This window comes from Myotis yumanensis, unplaced genomic scaffold, assembly GCF_028538775.1.
Source record: "Myotis yumanensis isolate MYYU_CA2020_CCGP unplaced genomic scaffold, mMyoYum1.0.hap1 SCAF_2, whole genome shotgun sequence".
Taxonomy (NCBI): Eukaryota; Metazoa; Chordata; class Mammalia; order Chiroptera; family Vespertilionidae; genus Myotis; species Myotis yumanensis.
In genome coordinates, this window is record NW_027223753.1 from 70,615,659 (window position 1) to 70,639,375 (window position 23,717).

Here is a 23,717-nt window from a genome sequence, read left to right on the forward strand (position 1 = left end):
AGGCCTAAGCTGCAGTCGGACATCCTTAGCACTGCTGAGGAGGCGGGAGAGGCTCCCACCACTACCACTGTGCTGGCAGCCATCAGCCTGGCTTGTGGCTGAGCAGAGCTCCTCCTGTGGGAGTGAACTGACCACCAGGGGGCAGCTCCTGCATTAAGCGTCTAACCCCTGGTGGTCAGTGTGTGTCATAGTGACCAGTCATTCCCAGTCATTCTGCTGTTAGGGTCAATTTGCATATTACCCTTTTATTATATAGGATAGAGGCCTGGTGCACAGGTGGGGGCCTGCTGGTTTACCCTGAAGGGTGTCTTGGATCAGGATGGGGGTCCCGCTGGGGTGCCTGGCCAGCCTGGGTGAGGGGTTGAAGGCCGTTTTCAGGCTGGCCACACCCCCTTCAAAGTGGTGGTCCCCACTGGGGTGCCTGGCCAGCCTGGGTGAGGGGCTGATGGCTGTTTACAGGCTAGCCAAGACCCCCAACGGGGACCCTCACCCCATGGGGGTGTGGCCTGCCTGGGTGAGGGGCTGAGGGCCGTTTTCAGGCTGGCCACGCCCCCCAGCGACCCAAGCTCCCAGCCTCTCCTTTTTTTCGTTTTTTTCTGGGATTTATTTATCTTCTATAATTGAAACTTTGTAGCCTTAAGCGTAGCCCAGGGCCGGCCAGGGCAGGTGGGAAGCTTGGCTTCCTCCATAGCCGGGGGCAACCCAAGCCTCCTGCTCGCTCCAGCTTGGTGGCCGCCGCCATCTTAGCTGGTTTAATTTGCATACTCACTCCTGATTGGCTTGTGGGCGTGGCTTGAGCGCAGTGAAGGGATGGTTAATTTGCATGTTTCTCTTTTATTATATAGGAAGGATAGATTATATATTTATTTAAAAAATAATTTTGATTAAATTTATGGGAAAAGAAGGAGGTCAACTCAATTATAATAGGAAGATTCAACCTAAATAGGGTGGTAAAAGAAGGCTTTCCTCAGAAAGTGACATTTAAGGATAAAAATGGTCCTGAGCATACACAAAGGCCCTACAGCAGGAAGGTTCATGACACATGCGAACAATAAACCAGAAGGTCTGTTACTGGAGCGTAGTAAACAAGAAGTTGCTGGGGGATGAATCAGGACAATCAAGCAGGAGATCACGCAGAAGCTTGTCTCATGTGAAGGCATTTACTAGTAGACCTTATTCTTAGAGCCGTAAGAAGCCACTGTAGGGTTTTCTTTAGGGTACTGATAAACACCCACTCAGGATTACATCAGTAATCCAGTGAAAAGATGATGCTGATTTAGACTCACCCAGGGGTAACTGGCTAGTTCCCTCCCTTATAGTCCAGGGTGGTCCCAACAGCTTCAAAACCAAGCCCAATTTAACACTTACTCACTCTTGTCCCTGTCAGTCCCTTATGTCTATTTCAACACCACCCCCACCCCCTTTTCATTACTTGACTACTGGCTTTAACAGATTATAGACAGTATTACTTAAAATAAAGAGAGCTTTTGTTTCTACTTCATTTAAAATGTATTAGTACACTAATAAACATATATTGGACATTAGATAAATGATGATATTCCCTTTAGAATACATGAATAAACCAAACACAACCTCCTACCTTAAGACCATTGGCAGCTGATCAATGCTGATGCCCTGTACAAATACTAGATATGCCAGGGAAGCCAGAGAGTCTGCTAATTGTTTGTCTTCTTCTTCTTCAAATTCAAGATAATCCCAAGTCTTCTTTTTCTTTCCATGATTAAAAATCATTTTTGGGAAAGGGTACCCAATTGCTGATAAAAAACCCTGTGAAAAGGATAAAAAAGGAAGCTATAGTAGACAGACTCTAGGGTGCTCCTCCATATTCACATGCTGTATAATCCCCTCCTCTTGAGTTGCTTTTAACCAAAAGAACATGGCAACATGCCTCCCCATGATTAGATTATGTTATATGGCAGAAGTGAAGGAATTTTGCAGATGCAATTAAGGCCCCCAGTCCATTGATTTTGAGGTGCTGAAAAGGGAGACTATTCTTGTGGGTATGACTTAATCAGCTAGAAGGTTTAAAAACAGAGTCCAGGCTCTCCTTGAGTCAGAAACCCACCACTGCTGGCTTTAAAGAACTAAGCTGCTATGTTATGAGAGGGCCTATGGAGAAGGCTGTGTGACTAGGAACTACTGGCAGCCGCTATGGCTGGAAGTGGTCCCTGGCCAACAGCCAGCAAGAAAATGGGGGCCTCAATCCTATAGTTTCAAGAAAGTAAATTTTGCCAACAACCTGAAAGAACTGAGCAGGAAGATGAAAAAGTTCTGGAGACGGATGGTGGTGATGGTTGCACAGCAATGTGACTCTACTTAATGCCACTAAACTGTATACCCAAAAATAGTTAAAACAGTAAATTTTATGTTATGTATATTTTATCACAATTTTTTAAGTGCTTCAGAGATTTTTGCAAACAATCTGGAAATGTGACACATATAACTATCATAAAACGACAATTAATGACTCAGATGAAGAATACTCTAGAACCACTGACCACTGCCTACCTAGATAGAGTGAGCAAGAGGAATACTGCTCAGTGGCAGCAAAGGTTGAGGAAACATTGCTGATTATCTCAGGTTCCATGGGCTCTTATGTCATAAGAGAAAGAGAAGCATTTTTGCATGAGTGGCTAGGATTACAGTTTTCTATTATTATTATTATTATTATTAAGGAGGGAAAGATAAAGAGAGACTCAGAAAGTATAAGGTCACTACTTTGTTTCTTACACTATTTCTACTTTTGATATACCAGAAAGCACCCGACCTTTAGAATCTACCACTTACTAGCTGTGAGACACTGGGTGAGTTACCTAACCTATTTCCTTATCTAGAAAATGACATAATACCCATGTCGAATATTTACTAAGAAGCTCCACCAAAGAAAGTTAAGGTCACAATAAATTATTAATAGAAGTCAAAAGGGAATGACAAAAACAGCTAAATCAGAAGTGGTCCTTGGCCACATATTCACCTATTTATTCAATAAATGCTTGAGTACCAGACATGGGACCAGACATAGTTGGGAATTATAAAGCCAAATAAATATTTTCCAGCCTTCAGGGAGTTAAAATCTGCTGATCCCAGATGGCTCTATAAGTCATTACAAAACACAAAAAGGAAGCATGGAAAATCATCCTCTGTCATACAGCCTATTATTCAGCTACCAGATGCTAAATATGTATATACTAGAGGCCCGGTGCACAAAAATTTGTGCACTCGGGGGGGGGGGGGGGGGGGGAGTGGGGGTCCCTCAGCCCGGCTTGTGCCCTCTCCCAGTGTGGGATCCCTCAGGGGATGACCACCTGCTGGCTTAGGCCCGCTCCCCGGTGGATTGGGCCTAAGATGGCAATCAGACATCCCTCTGGCAGTCCGGCAGCCCTCGGGGGATGTCCACTTGCCAGTGGGGAGCAGGCCTAAACTGCAGTCGGACATCCTTAGCACTGCTGAGGAGGCAGGAGAGGTTCCCACCACCACCGCTGTACTGGCAGCCATCAGCCTGGCTTGTGGCTGAGCAGATCTCCTCCCATGTGAGAGCGCCCTGACCATCAGAGGGCAGCTCCTGCATTGAGCGTCTGCCTCCTGGTGGTCAGTGTGTGTTATAGTGACCAGTCATTCCAAGTCCTTCTGCTGTTAGGGTCAGTTTGCATATTACCCTTTTACTATATAGGATAGAGGCCTGGTGCACGGGTGGGGGCCGGCTGGTTTGCCCTGAAGGGTGTCCTGGATCAGGGTGGGGGTCCTGCTTGGGTGCCAGCCTGGATGACGGGCTGATGGCTGTTTGCAGCTGGTCACACCCCCTTCAGGGTGGGGGTCCCCACTGGGGTGCCTGGCCACTCTGGGTGAAGGGCTGAGGGCCGTTTTCAGGCTGGTGGGCGACTGAAGCTCCCAACCTCTCCTTTTTTTCTTTTTTATTCTGGGATTTATTTACCTTCTATGGCTGTCACTGGAACTGAGAGCCGGCTTTAGCTCTGAAGCTCGGCTCCAGCTCTGAGACCTCGGCTGCTGAAAGCAGGTATCTGGGTTTGTTTGGCTTCTATAATTGAAACACTGTTGCAGCTCCAGCTCTGAGGCCTGGCTGGCTGAAAGCAGGTTTCTGGGTTTGTTTAGCTTCTATAATTGCAACATTGTTTCTTAGAGTACAGCTCAGAGGCCGGCAGCAGCAGGTGGGGAACCTTGGCCCCCTCCATCACTGGAGCAAGCAAGCCTCCTGTTGCTTCAGCTGCCTGGCTGCTGGCTGCCATCTTGGTTGGCAGTTAATTTGCATATCACCCTGATTAGCCAATGGGAAGCGTGTCAGAGGTACAGTTAATTACCATGTTTGTCTATTATTAGATAGGACTAGAGGCCCAGTGCACGAATTTGTCCGGCTGGCCTGGCCCCAATTAGCAGATCAGGGTCTGGACCTGTCTGGAGAAGATGGTGGGAGGTTGGCCAGCTGGCTGCCCCGATCGGGGCCCAATCAGGACCAGGCCAGCTGGGGGGAGGGGCCATGGGCGATTGGCCAGCAGGCCCCTCCCCTGAATAGGGTAGGGGGGCCCGTCGGGGGTCAGTGTCCAGGGGAGGGGGCCGTGGGAGGTTGGTCGGACAGCCCCACCCCCAATTGATATGGCGGGGGGGGGGGGCGGTCAGGGGCAGAGCTGGCTCAGAGGAGGGGCCGCGGGTTGATCAGGGTGGTGGGGGCTGATCGGGGGTGGGGCCAGCCATGGGGAGGGGTTGTAGGCAGTGGGCAGGAGCAGGGCGGCTGGGGGGAGGAGCTGTGGGCCGACCGGGTGGTAGGGGCCCATTGGGGGCAGGACTGGCTGGGGGGGAGGGGCTGCAGGAGGTTGGCCAGCCGACCCTGCCCCCTATTGGGGAGGCAATCAGGAGCGTGGCCGGTCATGGGGAAGGGCCATGGGAGGGGGGGTGTTTGGCTGACTGCCCCGCCCTCGATTGGGGTTGGAGAGTCTGATCAGGGGCGGGGCCAGCCAGGGGGGCAGCAGAGAGGCTGGCCGGCTGGCCCCACCCCCTGATCAGGCTGGTTCGCTGGCCACAGTGGGTGTCATAGTGACGGGTAGTTCTGGTCATTATGGAGTTCTGGTCAATGGCTTTTTTTATATAGAGATACTAGAGGCCTGATGCATGAAATTCGTGCACGGGTAGGGTCCCTAGGCCTGGCTGGCGATCAGGGCCTTCTGGCTTCCAGCTGGGGCTTTCCTTCATTCCGCACCGCCCCCTGGTGGTCAGCGCCCATCATGGCAAGCGATCGAACTCCCGGTCTCCCAAACTCCTGGGGGGCACTTTGCATATTAGCCTTTTATATATATAGGTAGATACTGCTGTATTGATTTTCAAAGCCATACTTTCTTGTTATAGCTATAACACAAAGTTTCCTGTGTTCAGATTTCAAATGTCCTCCGATCATGAAGCTCCATTTCTTCATTCAGCCGATGCTACACGTGGTTTTCCCCAGAGTATGGTTAGCCTGTTTGAAAATCATCACATGCAACCAGATTCTATGTGCTGCTCTGGATATTGGGGGTCCACCTGTGTCCAAATCAGGGCCTTCACTACCTACCCATACACCGTCTGACAGTCTTTCTCATCCCAGGACATACCTGCCATCTACAATTTTTCATGTCAGCTTCTGAAATTTCAGAAATGTTCCCATGCCACAGTCCTTGGGACATTCAAGCAGTTGTATATCAAAATAACTTGTGCCATGAGCCCTAGCTGGTTTTGCTCAGTGAATAGAGCATTGGCCTGCAGACTAAAGTGTCCCAGGTTCAATTCCTGGTCAAGGGCACTTGCCCAGGTTGCGGGCTCGATCCCCAGTAGGGGGTATGCAGGAGGCAGCCGATCAATGATTCTCTCTCATCATTGATGTTTCTATCGCTCTCTCCCTCTCCTCTCCTCTCCTCTCCGAAATCAATAAAAATATATTTTTAAAAAATTTGTACCAAAGGAGGGATGGCTGAGACCATCAACCTCAAGCATGCCACACTTAACTGAGCATAGAACAGAAGGTACCTCCTCACTTCATCTCTTACCCTGACTTCACCTTCTTTCCACTGTGATCTGAGGAACTCTTCCACACCCCTCAAACTCTGCACAGGATACTTGCTCTATCTCACTGATTTAATTGAACCTGACTGATTTTTGGTGGGAGCTGCTCATACCTTACATCACACAGCTATGAAGGTAGCAATGGAGAAGGTTGGTATGGGTAAAGGCTTAGGATTATTTTGCTTTCTCCAGTACAAGGAAAAGCATATTTTTCCTCTGTGGCAGATATCATACTGCCCTTTATCTGTCCTTATCTCTGTCACATGCTGACTTCCTGGTCATTTCTCAACATTTATTGGAAATTTTGGTACCTGCTCACAATCTTTCTCTATCCAATTCCTGCTAGGATCTGGGAAAGTTGAATGTTCATGCAGATAACTCTTCTAATAGGCCAGCCTCATGGTTCTTGATTTCTAAATTTAGTGACCTTAACTTTTAATCCATTTGGGCACCTAAATCCATCCTGACACCCACAGCAACCGTTTCCGGTCTGGGCTGGGGGCTGTATTTTGCACTATGGGGTCTTGGCAGCGTTGGCTGCAATTTGGTGGGGTATTGCTCAGGGTGGTGGCGGGGTCTGTGTCCCACTTGGGGGAAGCTGAGTGTTGGTTTGTTGGGGCCAGGTCCATGGTGTCATTTATTTTTAAATGGCCAGTGTGCATCATGGCAGCTCCTGATTTGAAAGTCTGCCCCCTGGTGGTCAGTGCGCATTCCCTGGTCGGAGGGAAGGATGGACACTTAGCCTTTTATACATATAGACTAGTGGCCCAGTGCATGAAATTTATGCACCTGGGCGGGGGGGGGGGGGGGGGGGGGCGAGGGGGACACAGTTCCCTCAGCCCAGCCTGCACCCTCTCCAATCAGAAACCCCTGCGGGATTGGGTCTAAACCGGCGGTCATACACCCATCTCACAATCTGGGACTGCTGGCTCCTAACCAGTCACCTGTCTGCCTGCCTGATCACCCCTAACTGCCTCTGCCTGCCTGCCTGATTGCCCCTAACCCAGCCGTGGGCAAACTACGGTCCGCGGGCCGGATCCGGCCAGTTTGAAATGAATAAAACTAAAAAAAAAAAAGACCGTACCCTTTTATGTAATGATGTTTACTTTGAATTTATATTAGTTCACACAAACACTCCATCCATGCTTTTGTTCCGGCCCTCTGGTCCAGTTTAAGAACCCATTGTGGCCCTCGAGTCAAAAAGTTTGCCCACCCCTGCCCTAACCCCTCTGCCTGCCTGCCTGATTGCTCCTACCCTCTCTGCCTGCCTGATCGCCCCTAACTGCCCTCCCCTGCCGGCCTGATCTCGCCCCCAACTGCCCTCTCCTGCTGGCCTGATTGCCCCTAACTGCCTCTGCCTGCCTGATGGCCCCTAACTGCCCTCCCCTGCAGGTCTGATCTCGCCCCTAACTGCTCTCCCCTGCCGACCTGATCACCCCTACCTGCCTCTGCCTGCTTGATCACCCCTAACTGCCCTCCCCTGCCGGCATGATCTTGCCCCCAACTGCCCTCCCCTGCCAGCCTGGTTGCCCCCAACTGCCCTCCCCTGCTGTCTTGATCTTGCCCCCAATGCCCCTCCCCTGCAGGCCTGGTTGCCCCCAACTGCCCTCCCCTGCTAGCCTGATCTCACCCCCAACTGCTCTCCCCTGCCAACCTGATCTCACCCCCAACTGCTCTCCCCTGCTGGCCTGATCGCCCCTAACTGCCTCTGCCTCGGCCCTTACCACCATGGCTTTGTCCAGAAGGAAGTCGGACGTCTGGAAAATGGCCGGTTGACCCGGTTTAATTAGCATATTACCCTTTTATTAGTATAGATATTCAATGGATGCTCTTCAACTCTTACTTCACAGGCTCCTTCTGCGCACTTAACAGTATCAAGTACTTTCTTCCTGAAATCCTGCTACCCCCAATTTCTGTAATATTTCTATCACCTCTTCCACTCTCCTTCCTTGGTCCCTTTCGTGGGCTCATCTTAGCTGGTACTCTGCAGGGTTCAGTCCTGAACCCTTTTCTCTTTTCATAATGATTTACCCCTTTAGGTGATCTCATCTATTCTTTAAAAAATTTTTTAATCATGTATTTATTTAAAGTAATATGTTCTTTTTTTAAAAATCTCATCTACTCTTAATAAAAATTTACTCCTTAAAAATCTGCTCTCTGGGAATCAGATATAGATTAAGAAATTATTATTAATCTTGTTAGGTGTCATAACAACACTGGTTATGTTTTTTAAAAAGTCCTTACCAATTAGAGACACATACTTAAAGACTCATGGATAAATGATATATCTAGGACTTGCTATAAAATACTACAGCAAAATAAAAAGAGAGAGGATAAAACAAGATTGGCAAGATGTTTGAGAATAATTGTTAAAAGCTGGATGATGGGTGTGTGAGGGTACATTATACTGTTCTAATTTCTGAATTTTTAATAATTTCTTTAATTAAAAAAAATGTTTTTAAAGCACAAAATTCTCTTGGATCCTTGCTCTGTATTTTCTATTTCAATTATTGACAGCTTCACCTGCCCCATTTCCCAAGCAAAAATCTTACCATGACTCAACCTTTTTACTATTCTTATAAATCGAATCACTGACCAAATCTTATTTATTTTACCTATTCTTAGGTTCTCAAATCTGCCTGCTCTTGTTCGTCTCCACCAGTTCCATACTCGGGCTCTCATCATTCTTACACAACTCCAAATAGACACCTAACTTCCAATCTTACCTCAGTTAAGTCCATCCTCCACTAAAGTGATGAATACAAAACACAATTTAATTACATCATTCCCAGGCTTAATAACCTTTAACTGTTTCCAATTTCCACAGCCATCTCTTAAAATTGGGTACATATATATATGATGGCTTTTATACTGTATCCAGGAGATTACACTGTACTCTAGCATGGGCAACAATGAAGAGGCTCCATACTCTGCTCCCTCCTCATTACTCATAATCTCCTCACTACTATCCTGATACCAGCATTCACCCCACTAAAGGATGCATCCCTATTTATATCAGTCACCAAATCATACCAGTCACCAAATCATCGCTCATCCTCTGAATCTAGTTACCCTAAAATTTTGGCATCTCCTCTTCTGACTTTTTCTCTTAAGCCCCCTCATATTCCTCAAAGTTCAGATATCATTTAATTATGGCCTGTGGAACTCACTATCATTAGCAAAATTCATTCTTCTATAAATGATCTCTCACCTCCTTTGCTCTAAATGAAATCTAGTTCTCTGAAAACACCTGTTTTCTCTGCAATGCTCTCAAAGGGTTATTTTTTTCATCCACATTCATTGTACCACTGAGCCTAAAATCAAAATATTTGTTCTCATTGCTGCTTCTAGACCAGGGGTGGGCAACCCCTGGCATGCGTGCCAAACATGGCACGCCAGTAACTTTTGCTGGTACATGAAACCCTCTCTTATAATCTTCCATTTACAATTTTTTTCTTAATATCAACTTTTTTATTTTTCAGATAAATTCAGTGTAGGCGCATCTTAGATAAATAATTTTACATAACAAGTTATCTTAAAGACCATAGACATGGATTGATGAGAGAGGGGAAGAGCAATTTCTATGCCTCTGCCTTAACTCTCCCTGCCTTCCTAGATCCGACCAGTGTTTTGGTTTCATCCACATATGCTTGTGAATCTTTGTTCTCAGTGATGAATTTTGTTAAGTCTCGTAATAGGAGTAGCCTGATGGATGAAAGTAGTAGCTCGTGCATATCTCTAAAGGTCATGAAATATAAACCTGATGTAAAATCTCTGTCATCAGTGATGCAGCAGCAAAAGTCCCACTGATAATATCAAACGGAGTCATAAAGTTTTCTGTCGGACTATCAGTGTACATATATACATTAAAAAATAAATGTATTTTTCATCATCATATACTGTGTTTTTGTCACTCGAATGAATTTTATTATTTCTTCAAGGTTCTTCACATACGTACACCTTAAGAGGTATCAAGTAGGCATAACATGTTCTCAAAAAATTAGGGTTGGCACACAGAAGAATTTTGAGTCAGAGATTTTGCTGGTTTTGGCACGCACTCACAAAAAGGTTGCCCACCCCTGCTCTAGACCATTCTCTCTCCTCTCTAAAATTCCCTCAGCTCTGAAACTCACTGTATGTGAATATATCACCTCTACTCTTCTTTGTTGCAGTCACCAGCAGACCCAAAGGTCACTCCATTAACTGGCTTTCTGACATTACTTTTATGATTCTGTGTGGCTTATGTGTACAACCAAAGAGCTTCTAACACCCTGAACTTCAGGTACTTCACTTTTTCTAGTTCAGTGATCTTGGTTTCCATCCTATCCTTACAATACTCACTCCCATGGTCATATCCGGACGTTATTATTAGTAAATAACCTTTCCAAAATATTAATTTCAAGCATTCTGTTCTTTAACCACTGATATTTTCAAGCTCAGTCCTTTTAGTAACCTAAGTCCAACATCTTGTGAACTACATCAGGACTTACAATTTAGTGATCCTATCATCTTTTCACTGTCTCTCACTTTTAGTTTGTCCTAGCTTCCCTACTTAGCTTAAATCCTTTGCACACATGCTCAATGCTCTTGCCTCTCCTTGATTTGTACAGCTCAATAGTTCTCAATACCCCGAACTAATTAAATTCAACTTTCCTCCTACACTGCACCTGTATTTGTGCAGATGAACATGGTAAAGAAAATTAACAGCCACATTTAAAACTCTAACTTGAAATTCATGACTCTATCTCAAGTACATATTTTTCTATACTTCAGATTAGTTCCCTAATACAGAATCCCAGAACATTTTAAAATACTGTTTATGCATAAAGGCGAGTTGCTTTTAAAATAAAATTTACTGCCCAGCTGGTTGTGGCTCAGCGATTGAGTGTCGACCCAGGAACCAAGAGGTCACCGGTTCGATTCCCGGTCAGGGCATATACCAGGGTTGCGGGCTCAATCCCCAGTATGGGGCGTGCAGGAGGGAGCCAATCAATGATTCTCTCTCATCATTGATGTTTTTATCTCTCTCTCTCTCCCCTCCCTTCCTCTCTGAAATCAATAAAAATACATTAAAATAAAATTTACTTATTTCTCTAGTTATTTTGAAAATATTTATCACGAGCCTTAAAAGTGAGGATATTCTTTGGCATAGAAGTTCCACTTCTAGGAATTTATTTTAACAATTAAAGAGATACGTAAAAAAGCCACACACCCCAAAAAATATGCAAAGATTCTTATCATGGACTTAGCTAAAAAAAGAAAGTTGGACTATTTTATTTCAATATATTTTTATTGATTTCACAGAGGAAAGGGAGAGAAAGAGAGATAGAAACATCAATGATGAGAGAGAATCATCGATCAGCTGCCTCCTGCATGCCCCCTATTGGGGATTGAGCCCATAACCTGGGCATGTGACCTGACTGGGAATCAAACTGTGACCTCCGGGTTCATAGGTTGACGCCCAACCACTCAGCCATGCCTGCTGGGCTGGATTATTTTATAATAACGAAAAAAATTTCAAAAATCTACGTGTTGTATTACATGGCCCAGGTTAAATACGTTATGCTAAATCCATACCATGGAATACTATTAAACCAATGGGAAAATAATCATAATATGCTAAAAGAAACAAAGTAATTACAAAAGAGTACATATGATAGAATTTTTGAAAAAATTATATATTATGTAAGTGCTTATTTGCTTATACTATAAAAACCAAAAAGAAGTCTGGAAGGTATTAATATATATATATATATATATATATATATATATATATATATATATATATAAAAGTATAAAAAAGCCAAGCAACTGGAACGCCGAATGACTGGTTGCTAAGATGCACACTGCAGCAGGCCAACCAGCCCAATCAGGGGTGGCCCCTCCCCCAAGCCGAGTTGGGGGTGGGGCTGGCTGGCCAACCACTGGTGGCCCCTCCCCCCGACCAACCCCATCTCTGATCTGGGCCGGAGCCAGCGTCCAACCTCCTGTAGCCCCTCCCCGCAGCTGGCCTGGCCCCGATTGGCCCCCCACATCCCAAATGGGGGCGGGGCCGGCTGGCCAATCTTCTGTGCTCCCCCTGCCCCCCCCCCCCGCCGGTCCGATCAATTCCCATTGGGGCTGGCCAGCCTGACCCCACCCGTGCACAAACTTGTGCACCAGGCCTCTAGTATCTATATTAATAAAACGGTAATATGCTAATTAGACCGGACGTCTTCCAGAATCCTTCCAGACAAAGCCATGGTAGCAGGGGCTAAGGCAGAGGCTGTTAGGGGCAATCAGGCCGGCAGGGGAGAGCAGCTAGGGGCAATCAGGCTGGCAGGGGAACAGTGAGTGGTATCAGGCAGGCAGGCAGAGGGGTTAGGAGCGATCAGGCAGGCAGGCAGAAGGGTTAGGGGCAATCAGGCAGGCAGGCAGAGGCCGTTAGGGGTGATCAGGCAGGCCGGCAGTTGAGCGGTTAGGAGCAGCGGTCCTGGATTGCGAGAGGGATGTCTGACTGCCGGTTTACATCCCCTGAGGAGTCCCAGATTGGAGAGGGTACAGGCCGAGCTGAGGGACCTCTCATCCCCCCATCTTGTGCATGAATTTCGTGCACCGGGCCTCTAGTTATTTATATTTGGGTAATGACATTAATGTTATTTATTTTCTTTTTGTTTATCTGTGTTCCACAAAAAAATACATATTACTAATAAATATATTAACTTACGTGCTCAGGTAAGGTACATGAGTATACAGCAGGATGACATTCTAGATTACAGAATATTTTATAACAGATTAATTTAGCTGTACTTACTATTATTTCAGATGCAAAAGACCTTAAAGGATCATTTTCAGCTTCTTCAGACTGCTCAAGGAATTGTGCTGTCAGCAAAGGGCATTTCAAGCTTTTGAAACAACTACGGTATAAGAAATGGGTAACTATGAATATAACACTTCCTAAGTATAAAATACCTAGTTCAATAAACATATCTAAGTTAATTTAACATGAAAAATAACATAAGCACCAATAACTCAATGACTTGTCAAACTGGTGATGAAAGATCCTTCTTTCTAGTAATGGGAAGAGCATGAGAACACCAGACTCAATGTGGTAGGATTCAGTTCTGTGTCTGGACCATACCAATGGACACTGAATGTTTGTCTGAGGACCAATGCTAGTCCATGATGTAGTTTTTGTTAGCTCAAGGGAAAATCGAGACAATGTAATAATGTTTCATAAAGCTGTATTTATTTAAAAAACCAAACTATTCTGTGATATAGCCTTTCCTATTTCTTTAGTTAAGATACCTTTTCTCTCATGAAATAATGGGTTTCATAAATAGTAAATACATTTTAATGTCCTAACCTGACAGAGTAGAAAGCTAACAGTAGTTTTAGTCTCTTAAATTTTAAAAATAAAATTATTGGTCCATGTAATCCAATAATCTAGTTCAGTACTGTCCAACAGAAATAGAATGCAAGCCTCATATATAACTTAAAATATTTCAGCAGTCAATTAAAAAAATAGTAAGAAACAAGAAAAATTAATTTTAATAATTTATCTCATTAACCAAATATATCTGAAATATTATCATTTCAACATGCTATCAGTATAAAAATTATTTTTAGTATTTTTTAATAACATGTATTTGAAATCCAAGTGTATTTTACACTTACAGCACATCATAATTTGGACTAGCCATATGTCAAGTGCTTGAAAGCCATATTGAACAGTGCATCATCCTATATAATATGCAAATGATCATCACGCCCTCAAGCCATAATGGCTCAGACACTCAACACTGGGGAGAGAGGAATAGGGACCAGCCAGGCTGCGGCCCAGGAGAGGGACAAGCCGCCTGCCCCATGGTCCCGGGTGCCAGCGGCTGCACCTGCACCTGTGGCCCGGGAGAGGGACAAGCCACACACCCCGTGGTCCCGAGTGCCAGCGGCTGCACCTGCACCTGCAGCCCGGTAGAGGTACAAGCTGCCTGCCTCATGGTCCCGGGCACCAGCAGCTGTGCCTGCGGCCTGGGAGAGGGACAAGCCACCTGCCCTGCAGTCCCTGGCGCCAGCACATGCACCTGCGGCCAGGAGAGGGAAAAGCCGCCTGCCCCGTGGCCCCAGGTGCCAGTGCCTGTGGCCTGGGCGAAGCCGCCTGCCCACAGTCCCCTGAGGCTGTGGCGGGGTGAAGCCGGCCTGGGTCCTGGGTGCCTGCAGCTGGCCAGAGGGAGGGAAGCCTGGGTCCCAGGTGCCTGCAACCTGCTGGAAAAGGGAATCCTGGGTCCCAGGTGCAGGGTGAGGCAGAGGCAGTTAGGGGCAATCAGGCCAGCAGAGGAGCAGTTAGAGGCGATCAGGCCAGTAGGGGAGCAGTAGGGCCGATCAGGCAGGCAGACAGAGGTGGTTGGGGGCAATCATGCAGGCAGGCAGAGGGGTTAGAGGCTATCAGGCAGGCAGGTGAGCAGTTAGGAGCCAGTGGTCCCAGATTGCGAGAGGCAGTTGGGCATCCCCCAAGGGGTCCCAGAATGGAGAGGGTGCAGGCTGGGCTGAGGGACCCCCCCCCCCACCCCCATTACTCTGATGAGTAAAAGCAGTTTATAAAATATAAAGCAAAACAAAATAAATGGATTTTGGTTTTTAATTTTAAAAAATAACAATGCCTCATTAAATGCCCATGTTATATCAACTGAACCCTATATTCTTTGAAAATTCAAATTTTGAAACTAGATTTATATTTTCATTGCAAACAAATAAAACAAAGAAACATAAGATAACTGAACTAAAGTCCATTGTGAAATGTTCTTAGAAATATACTTACAATTTCAGTAATTCATCCTTTAACCTTTGATTTTCCAGTGAGTTTTCTTTGTCATCAGTGGCTTCTTTCACAAAAGGCTTTGTGAACTCTATTAAGGCCTTGCAACACTGACAAAGGCCATAGTCATCTGTTTGTATTTGTTCTTTTGAGTACGGAACAGGAAGAAGAGATAGCTGACTCCAAATGGTAGACAATGCTAATCCAACTGAATATGACTTGTTGCTATGAAGTTTCTGTATCACTAAAACAGAGACCAAGTTGTTACTTGAGGTAGCCTCATCAAGCACACTGAACATGGGACAAGTACAGTTAATGTAGAATTATAATACTTTTTTTCATATTTTACAAGTCTGGAATCAGGATGACATGATAGCTTAATTGGCAGTGTTTTTACTCCCTTTCTTCGTGGTGCATAAAATAATGGAGCATGTTACAATTATGGCACTTTACAATAGATGCCATGAAATTTTATTTAGGTATGTTTACAACAGGTTACATACTTAAGACAGAAACACTTTTTCCCATATATTTTGGCATTGTAAGTATAAAATAAGTGAAAGTGTCTTGTAAACTATAAGATACTGTAAAAATAGGAAACTGAATATTTCTAGAATACTGAATATTTCAAGTGGTATAAAGCTGCTAGGCATTCACATTTAAAACAAATTTACTCTAATTTCTAATTCTGGGCCCCTCTATCAGACTCTGAAATTACATGCAGGTCATAAAATTAAAAAGCAGTCTGTTTCCAGGGATAAATTCTGCCTGCCTTTGCCAAGACCCCTTACTTATCAATACTGTTATGGCACTTGGCCATGAAGCCTTTTCTTTCCACACCTGTTGTTTCATTCTTCGTAGCAGTACTCTTGCTGTTCTCAACCCTGACCTCCTAATGCCGAGAGTGAGCAATGCCCTGCCTAATATTGTTCTTAACCAACATACAATCACAACACTGTTAGACTGAGCACTGCAGACGCCACAGAGGCAATCTTTTAAATGTGTTTACAGAAAAAACTCTAGAATGTAATTTGCAGATAGGAAGGTTAGACAAAAAGCTTTAAGTTACAACATAGTACATGAAAACCAACATGCCTGTCAACAAAATATTTACTGGGTACCCATTCTGAGTCAGGTATTGTTATCTTTCTATGAGCAGTTGGATTCCACTTGGCATTGCTATGACTAGTTTAAGCAGAGTACTCAATAATTAGCCATAAACTTTACTTTGGTATACTGTTAACATTTTGGAGTAACATCAAGGTGCTTACACAGAAAATAAAAAGCACTTAGATATCAAAATACTCATTACCTGTTTGTAATGGCTGAAGTAAAAGAAGAATAATTTGGGATATCTGTTTTCCAGAGGGCTCTTCAATCAGTTCAAGCAAACCCAACAATAATTCCTTTGGATTACATAACTATAAAAATATTCACAATTGAACCTGTTTAATACAAGTTGTATTTAAAGCCACATGATTACTATTTTTAAAAGAAGGCATATACTGAGAAAATATAATTATTTTTTGCTTAACAGTAAAACACCTCATACATTTGCTAAAAAATATAACAGAAAACGAAATCTGTGATTGTCAAATCAATGTAAAACAAGAAGTCAAAAGTTAAAGGGTCTATAATAGACAACTACATTTTGCAGACTTAAATTCCTGGCCAAAGGAAAAGGTAAAGGAATGTGAAGGGAGTCTGATCACCAGAGCTGTTTCCTTTGAGCTTTGCCTGTCTACTCTGAAGGTGCCTCCAGAGCTCCCAGAGGGTGGATCTTTTTTATCTCACATTGTCATGTTATTTAAATAAACGCAGTCTCTTTTGTCCTTTCTGAGCATGGCTGTATCTTATGACCTCACTTGCTTTGTGTTTTAAAGAGCCTTTTTAGTTAATAACTTAATATGTAGATGGAGTTCCCTCTTTCCAGGTATATATTTTTATTTATTTGCACTGATCTCTAAGTAGATTCTTATAATGTCATTTTTCTCAGAATTTATCTTTCTTGATCATCATTTTTTACTTATAATTCCAAACCTTTTGTCAAGAGCTGCTTTCTAAAGTTGTCAGTCACAACTAATCTACTCCCTATTCCTATTTTCACCGTGACTGGGTTTTTCATGTACTTTTAGGGAACATATCACAGAGCAGAGAGCACTGAAATGTGAATCTAGTTCCAATGTTGCCAAAAGATCAGTGTGGCTGTGAAGTACCTCTCTAAGCTTTGAGTTCCACATCTATATAATAAATTACTTATTAAAAACAGAGCTTCTTAGGTCTCTTCTTGGAGATTCTACATTAGTGGGTCTGAGATGAGGTTAGACAATTCTTATATCCAGAAAATTTGGGGAAACTGAAATGGACCTGTCCATCCAATCAATAAGGCTGCACCTTTTTTCAGAGTTCCCTCCTGCATTTTCATCAACTAAAAGCTTTCTCGCCAAAAACAAAACAGGTATTAAACAGTAAATAAAATTATAAAATACTGATGCATATTGTGACAGAAAACCTAGTTTTGTTAACTTACCTTTACCAATAAATCAAGCATCAGAAAATATTTTCTTTTATCATCTTCCTTATTATTCCATAAAAGGCATCGAACAACAGGACCAATAAGATTCCAGCCCATATTCTTGATGATGACCTGTAATAACATTTTCAAAGTAAAACAAATACTGCAATCGACAGGATGCTCAGAGTGAGCTTTCTTTGGCTCAGTGAATAAAGCATTAGCCCGCAGACTGAGGGTCCCAGGTTCGATTCCGGTCAAGGGCACATGCCCAGGTTGCAGGCTCAATCCCCAGTGGGGGACATGCAGGAGGCACCCGATTAATGATTCTCTCTCTCTCTCATTGATGTTTTTGTCTCTCTCCCTCCCTCTCCCTTCGTCTCTGAAATCAATAAAAATGTATTTAAAAAAAAAGCTTTCATAACTTGGAGTTTAGAATTTCCTCTAAATAGAAAAGATGAAGCAAGCAGATCCTACATTTCACCACTGAATTCCTAGGGTTGGCTGCTAACAGATAATCAATATTTTAAAACTTTCACTGAGAAAAGGCAGACTAACTTTGTTAATCAGGTAAGTTGGTTTTTCCCAAAATTTAAATAAGTCCTCTATTTCCAACAAGCGAATTCATTAGCTTAATATGAGCAAGTACTTAATTTTCATGGAGAATTTTACTCCCTTACCACAAAGAAATCTAGCCAATGATCACAAACCTTTTAAAGTTCCCTGGACAATCTCTAAATATATTATAATCACGTAACTTATGTAAAAGGAGAAGGTGCCATTTCATTAATTTTCTCTCCTACATACATAGTGCTTCTATTTTCAAAGATATTTCAGAATGCTTACCACACAAGTAAAAGTTTATCTTTATAATTAGTGGTTCACATTCATTACCAAAATCACTGAGTTTCAAAACTATCAACAAAATATTCCACTTCTCTGGCCAGCATTCTATTTCAACTCATCAATATTTATCAAGCATGTACTATATCATGTCCCTAGAATATTCTATATGCTAGCAATAAAGCAAGGAACACATCAGTTAAGATCTCCTCAGAGTTCACATTCTAGTTCATTTGTAATAAAAAAAGAAATATCTGCCGAAACCGGTTTGGCTCAGTGGATAGAGCGTCGGCCTGCGGACTGAAAGGTCCCAGGTTCGATTCCGGTCAAGGGCATGTACCTGGGTTGCGGGCACATCCCCAGTAGGAGATGTGCAGGAGGCGGCTGATCGATGTTTCTCTCTCATCGATGTTTCTAACTCTCTATCCCTCTCCCTTCCTCTCTGTAAAAAATCAATAAAATATATTTAAAAAAAAAAAAGAAAAAAAAGAAATATCTAAAAAGAGGACAAATAGGTACAATACCCCCTCTGTCATCTCAACCTTGTAAGGTAATATCAGTAGAGTACAAGGTATAGCAGAATAGTCACTTCCATCTGGGGAAGGCAAGAGAGGTTTCCCAGAAGAGGCAATGGCTAAGCCAGGGGTGGGCAAACTTTTTGACTCAAGGGCCACAATGGGTTCTTAAACTGGACCGGAGGGCCGGAACAAAAGCATGGATGGAGTGTTTGTGTGAACTAATATAAATTCAAAGTAAACATCATTACATAAAAGGGTACGGTCTTTTTTTTTTAGTTTTATTCATTTCAAACTGGCCGGATCCGGCCCGCGGGCCGTAGTTTGCCCACGGCTGGGCTAAGCTAAGACTTGTTAGAGAAACAGAGAAGTCTGTCAGGCCTAAATAGGTGGGAAATACATTAAAGGCTCTGCAAAGTCAATGTGTAAATGTATGAGACTTAACATGTCCTAGAGAACAAGCGACAGATGTTAGTGTACATGAACACACAGTTCTTGAGAGGAAATATTATCTGTTTCCATCTTTGCTCATTTATTAAATGAACATTTTAGTTAAAAAAAACTTATCACCCTCGCCAGTGTGGCTCGGTTGGTGGGAGCATCATTCAGTGCACGGGAAGCTCATGGGTTCGATTTCCAGTCTGGGAGCATACCTTGGTTGCATGTTCAATCCTCTGTCGGGGCACAGGAGGCAGCCAATCAATGTATCTTTCTCACATCAATGTTTTTTCTCTCTCTCTCCTTTCCTCCCTCTCTAAAATCAATTTAAAAAACAAACTTTTATCAATCTGCATGTGTTTCCTAGACATTAACATTCATTTTGATGTATTTATGACAAATAATCATTTGGTGTTTTGGTCCTTATTTTTATTTTTATTTTTTTATTTTATTTTTTTAAATATTTTATTGATTTTTTATAGAGAGGAAGGGAGAGGGATAGAGAGTTAGAAACATCGATGAGAGAGGAACATCGATCAGCTGCCTCCTGCACACCCGCCACTGGGGATGTGCCCGCAACCAAGGTACATGCCCTTGACTGGAATCGAACCTGGGACCTTTCAGTCCGCAGGCTGACGCTCTATCCACTGAGCCAAACCGGTTAGGGCTGGTCCTTATTTTTAAATAGCAAAATATATTGATTTTTTGTTGTTGGTTCCTTTTCTTCTTTTAGTTCTAGAATGAAATTCCCTCTTTAGATCTATAAACATTCATTTAAGTTTTTTAAAAACAGATGATTTCATCTTTCTTTTTATTTAATGAGAATTATGTTGGAACTATGATATAAAATGAAGACTTAAATACTTTAAAAACTAATAGTAAAGTAATCATGCTTCTTACCTAAAGGGAAAAACAGCTCAGTTGATCTCTCTGAATATTCTTTTCCTACTAGTTAGTTCTTCTACCTGGCACACTCTTCTACTAGATAGTCCCATAGTTTATACCCCTGTTTCCTTTAAATCTTTATGCAACAGTCCAAGCCCTAAGCATGCTTTATTTTTCTCTATGGTGTTTACCACTTTCTAACATACTATATAATTTATTTATCATGTACATATCTTATCTTCCTTAGCATTTAAGATCCACCGGGGCACTGATTTTTGTTCTGCTATTTCTATTCCCAGCATCTAGAGTAGGGCCTATTACAAAATAGGTATTCCATAAATACAGGTTGAAAGATGTCTGCTACTTTTTAAGTGTAACAAAGTATCCTCCCATCAAAGATTTGATACTCTTTTCTGTTTTATTCTGGGTTTTTTTGTGTGTATAGCTTGGATTTTAATATTTAGGTCCTTACTAACCAGGCATTTGTTATGCAGTTATTTTTTTCAAAATTACTAAATATTTACTCCACCATTACTTATTAAATAAGCCTATCTCACTTTTTAAAAAAAGTTTCATTTTATTGTTTAAAGTATTATATATAGTATTACAAATGTCTCCTTTTCCCTCCATTGACCTCCCCCTGGGGCCAACATCACCCCTGGCACAGGTCCTTACCACCTTGGTGTGTGTCCATTGGTTATGCTTATATGCATGCATACAAGTCCTTTGGTTGATCTCTTACCCCCATCCTCCACCCCTCCCCTGCCTTCCCACTGAAGTTTGACAGTCTGTTCAATGCTTTTTTGTCTCTGTATCTATTTTTGTTCATCAGTTTATAACGTTCATTATATTCCACAAATGAGTGCCTATCCCACTTTTTAAAACTTAACTAGTTGTTATGAGACTACTTTGCCAACTAAGTACTTCTTTCCCTTTCTTCCCTATAAGTGAGTCTTTGAGCATAATTAACTGTAAGATAAATTTAAGATTTGAATAAGATTTGTGTAACTGAGCTAAAAAAAAAAGAATTTTGATAAAATATTTTACAAATATAATCTTAGCTGCAAGGTATCCAGTCATTATGTAAATAGTGAATAGTTAAGAGGAAGGGAAAATAATGACAATCCACGAACTAAAACTTGTTTAGTTTAATATTAATAAACTTATAGGGTAAGATTATTATCCGTAATTGACAAAAGAGAATGCTCACGTTTAGAGATTATTGACATGCTCATGTCCAACAACTAACATGTGAAAGAACCAGGTTTTACATACAAGTCTGGCCAGCTGCAAACCCCATGTTTTTCCCACTATACTCGTGGTTTTCAATGGCGGCAATTTTGTTCCCTACCTACCAGTGAATATGTGACAGTTTGAAGACATTTTTTATTGTCATTTAATGGGGGTGAGGATTGCTATAAAATATCAATAGTGCCAATACTGAGAAACCCTGGCACTACAGTGTCTTAGGACAAACTATTCATATGGCTTTCTCAGAAAAACATTTCACATAAAGCAGATTAATAGTAAATCTTAATCAATCTTAACTCTGTCACCTGGCAAGAAACCCAGTCATCTTTGATGCCTCTCTCTCTCTCACCCCCACAATCAATGAATCCCCTCTGGTGTACTCTAAAACTTCCTTGCAAGTGCGATATGGTGATAACTGGAGGCAGAGCAGAGTGGTGAGGAGTTCTGAAACCAGGCTGCATAGGTCTAAATCTTGGATTTGGGGGCAAGTCACTTACCTTTCAGCAACTGTTTCCTTATCTACAAAATCAATTTAATAATAGTACATTATGGGATTCTGGAGAGGCTAAATGAGTTAACAGGTGTAAAGCACTTAACACAGCATCTGGCACATAGTAAATACTCAATAAATATTAGCTATTATTAATTTTATTATTATTAGCTAAAAGTAAGGTACTTTCAAAGATTATCCTCAAGGAGTTAAAGAAAACATTACATTTACTTTATTTTGGGCTACAAAGGAACTGTAAAAACATCAAAAGCAAATGTTTTAGCCCTAACTGGTTTGGCTCAGTGGATAGAGCCTCGGCCTGTGGACTTAAGGGTCCTGGATTGGATCCACAATGGGGGGCGTGCAGGAGGCAGCCACTCAGTGATTCTCATTATTGATGTTTCTATCTCTCTCTCCCTTCCTCTCTGAAATCAATAAAAATATATTTAAAAAACAAACAAATAAATGCTTTAAATAAAATGTCCTAATTTTTTCTCCTAAACACAATCAAGGTGCCCTGGATATAATCACAGGTCAGCATGACTAGATTGCAATGGCAACAAAGAAAACTTCTGTATAAATAAACAGCACTATACATGAAAAACAAAGTGTGTTCCTGGAAAGAAGATAGTCTTCCCTTGTGTAAGAGAAGTCCAAAGACACAAAATTCACCAGTGTTGCCAAAACTATCTGAAAAAAAGTTGTTTCTGATCCAAAAAACATACTTTTCCATTGTAGGGAATGGACTTCTCAGATAACTGTAGCTGGATGATATTGGTCAGTAAGGTTATCCAACTCTCCTTATGTCAAAATACTAACTTACTTGATATTTGGTTTTCTATATATAACTGGCTGGAGGAAAAGAATGTGCTACTCACCAAAAATGAATTTCTAGCCTTCCTGATATTTATATTTCTCAAAGTAAATTAATGATCCAAATGCCACTTTTGGTGCTTAACCAGGATTAATCCCTGCTCTTCTAAAGTACTTTAATTATACTTTAACTGTAGCACTTATTTCAGTTATTCTCTAGTTGTTTACATGTTTATCTCTTCCACCAGACTGTAAGTATCTTAAAATATACTAATAGTCCTAATTCTTTTTTTTTTTTCCAGTTTCCTACTATGGAAATTTAAGTTGATTTTTATTTTTTAGTATTTTTTTTTATTTTTATTTCAGAGGGAAATGGAGAGGGAGAAAGAGATAGAAACATCAGTGATAAGGGAGAATCATTGATCAGCTGCCTCCTGCACGCCCCTCACTGGGGATGGAGCCCGAAACCGGGGCATGTACCTTGACCCGGGCATGTACCCTGACCAGAATCAAGCCATGACCTCCTGGTTCATAGGTTGATGCTCAAACAGTGAACCATGCCAGCTGGGCTTAAGTTGATTTTTAAATGTATGATGAATAAATGAATGGATGAATAATAATAGCATCATGTGACTATTCCCTTCCTAGTGAAAGACTGAAAAGTACACACAAAGATCATACTTACCTTATTCTTTTCATTTTGAATAACTTCTAATAGCTGGTCTATGTGCCCTTCATCTATGCATCTTTGGCCTGCTAACTGAAATAGGCCAAAATCTTCTTCTTTGAAGTCTTGCTCTTCTAGGATTTGCTGGCAAAAACAAAATAAACAAAACAAAACATGTTTAGGCAAATAAAAATGCAATAACTACTTGATTTATTTTATCTCTGAAAATTCTAGGTAAGTTGCGTAAGTTTCATACGCATATATATGAAAATTATGATTAACCTAATAAATACTCTAATGAATGATCTTGAAATCCTGTGTCAAAAAATCTATAAGGACCAGTATTAAATATTTTAAAGGTTATTTAGAGGAGTATGTCACATGGACAAATAATCCAATCTGCCTTTCTGCCCTCATGCTTTTTCATAGGTCAAAAAAAGCAA

At 42.2% G+C, this 23,717-nt stretch overlaps 1 protein-coding gene across 1 annotated transcript in view; it reads right to left on the minus strand.

The window, feature by feature from the left end:
* Positions 1-23,717, minus strand: part of GLMN (glomulin, FKBP associated protein) — a 47,877-nt gene that overhangs the window by 23,090 nt on the left and 1,070 nt on the right. The window contains exons 3-8 of the mRNA XM_070405589.1: positions 23,293-23,418; positions 17,391-17,507; positions 16,173-16,281; positions 14,864-15,104; positions 12,860-12,962; positions 1,601-1,788 (exon numbers count right to left, since the gene is read on the minus strand). Of these exons, the coding sequence (XP_070261690.1) occupies positions 1,601-1,788; positions 12,860-12,962; positions 14,864-15,104; positions 16,173-16,281; positions 17,391-17,507; positions 23,293-23,418 (884 nt within the window). The remainder of the gene's footprint in view (positions 1-1,600; positions 1,789-12,859; positions 12,963-14,863; positions 15,105-16,172; positions 16,282-17,390; positions 17,508-23,292; positions 23,419-23,717) is intronic.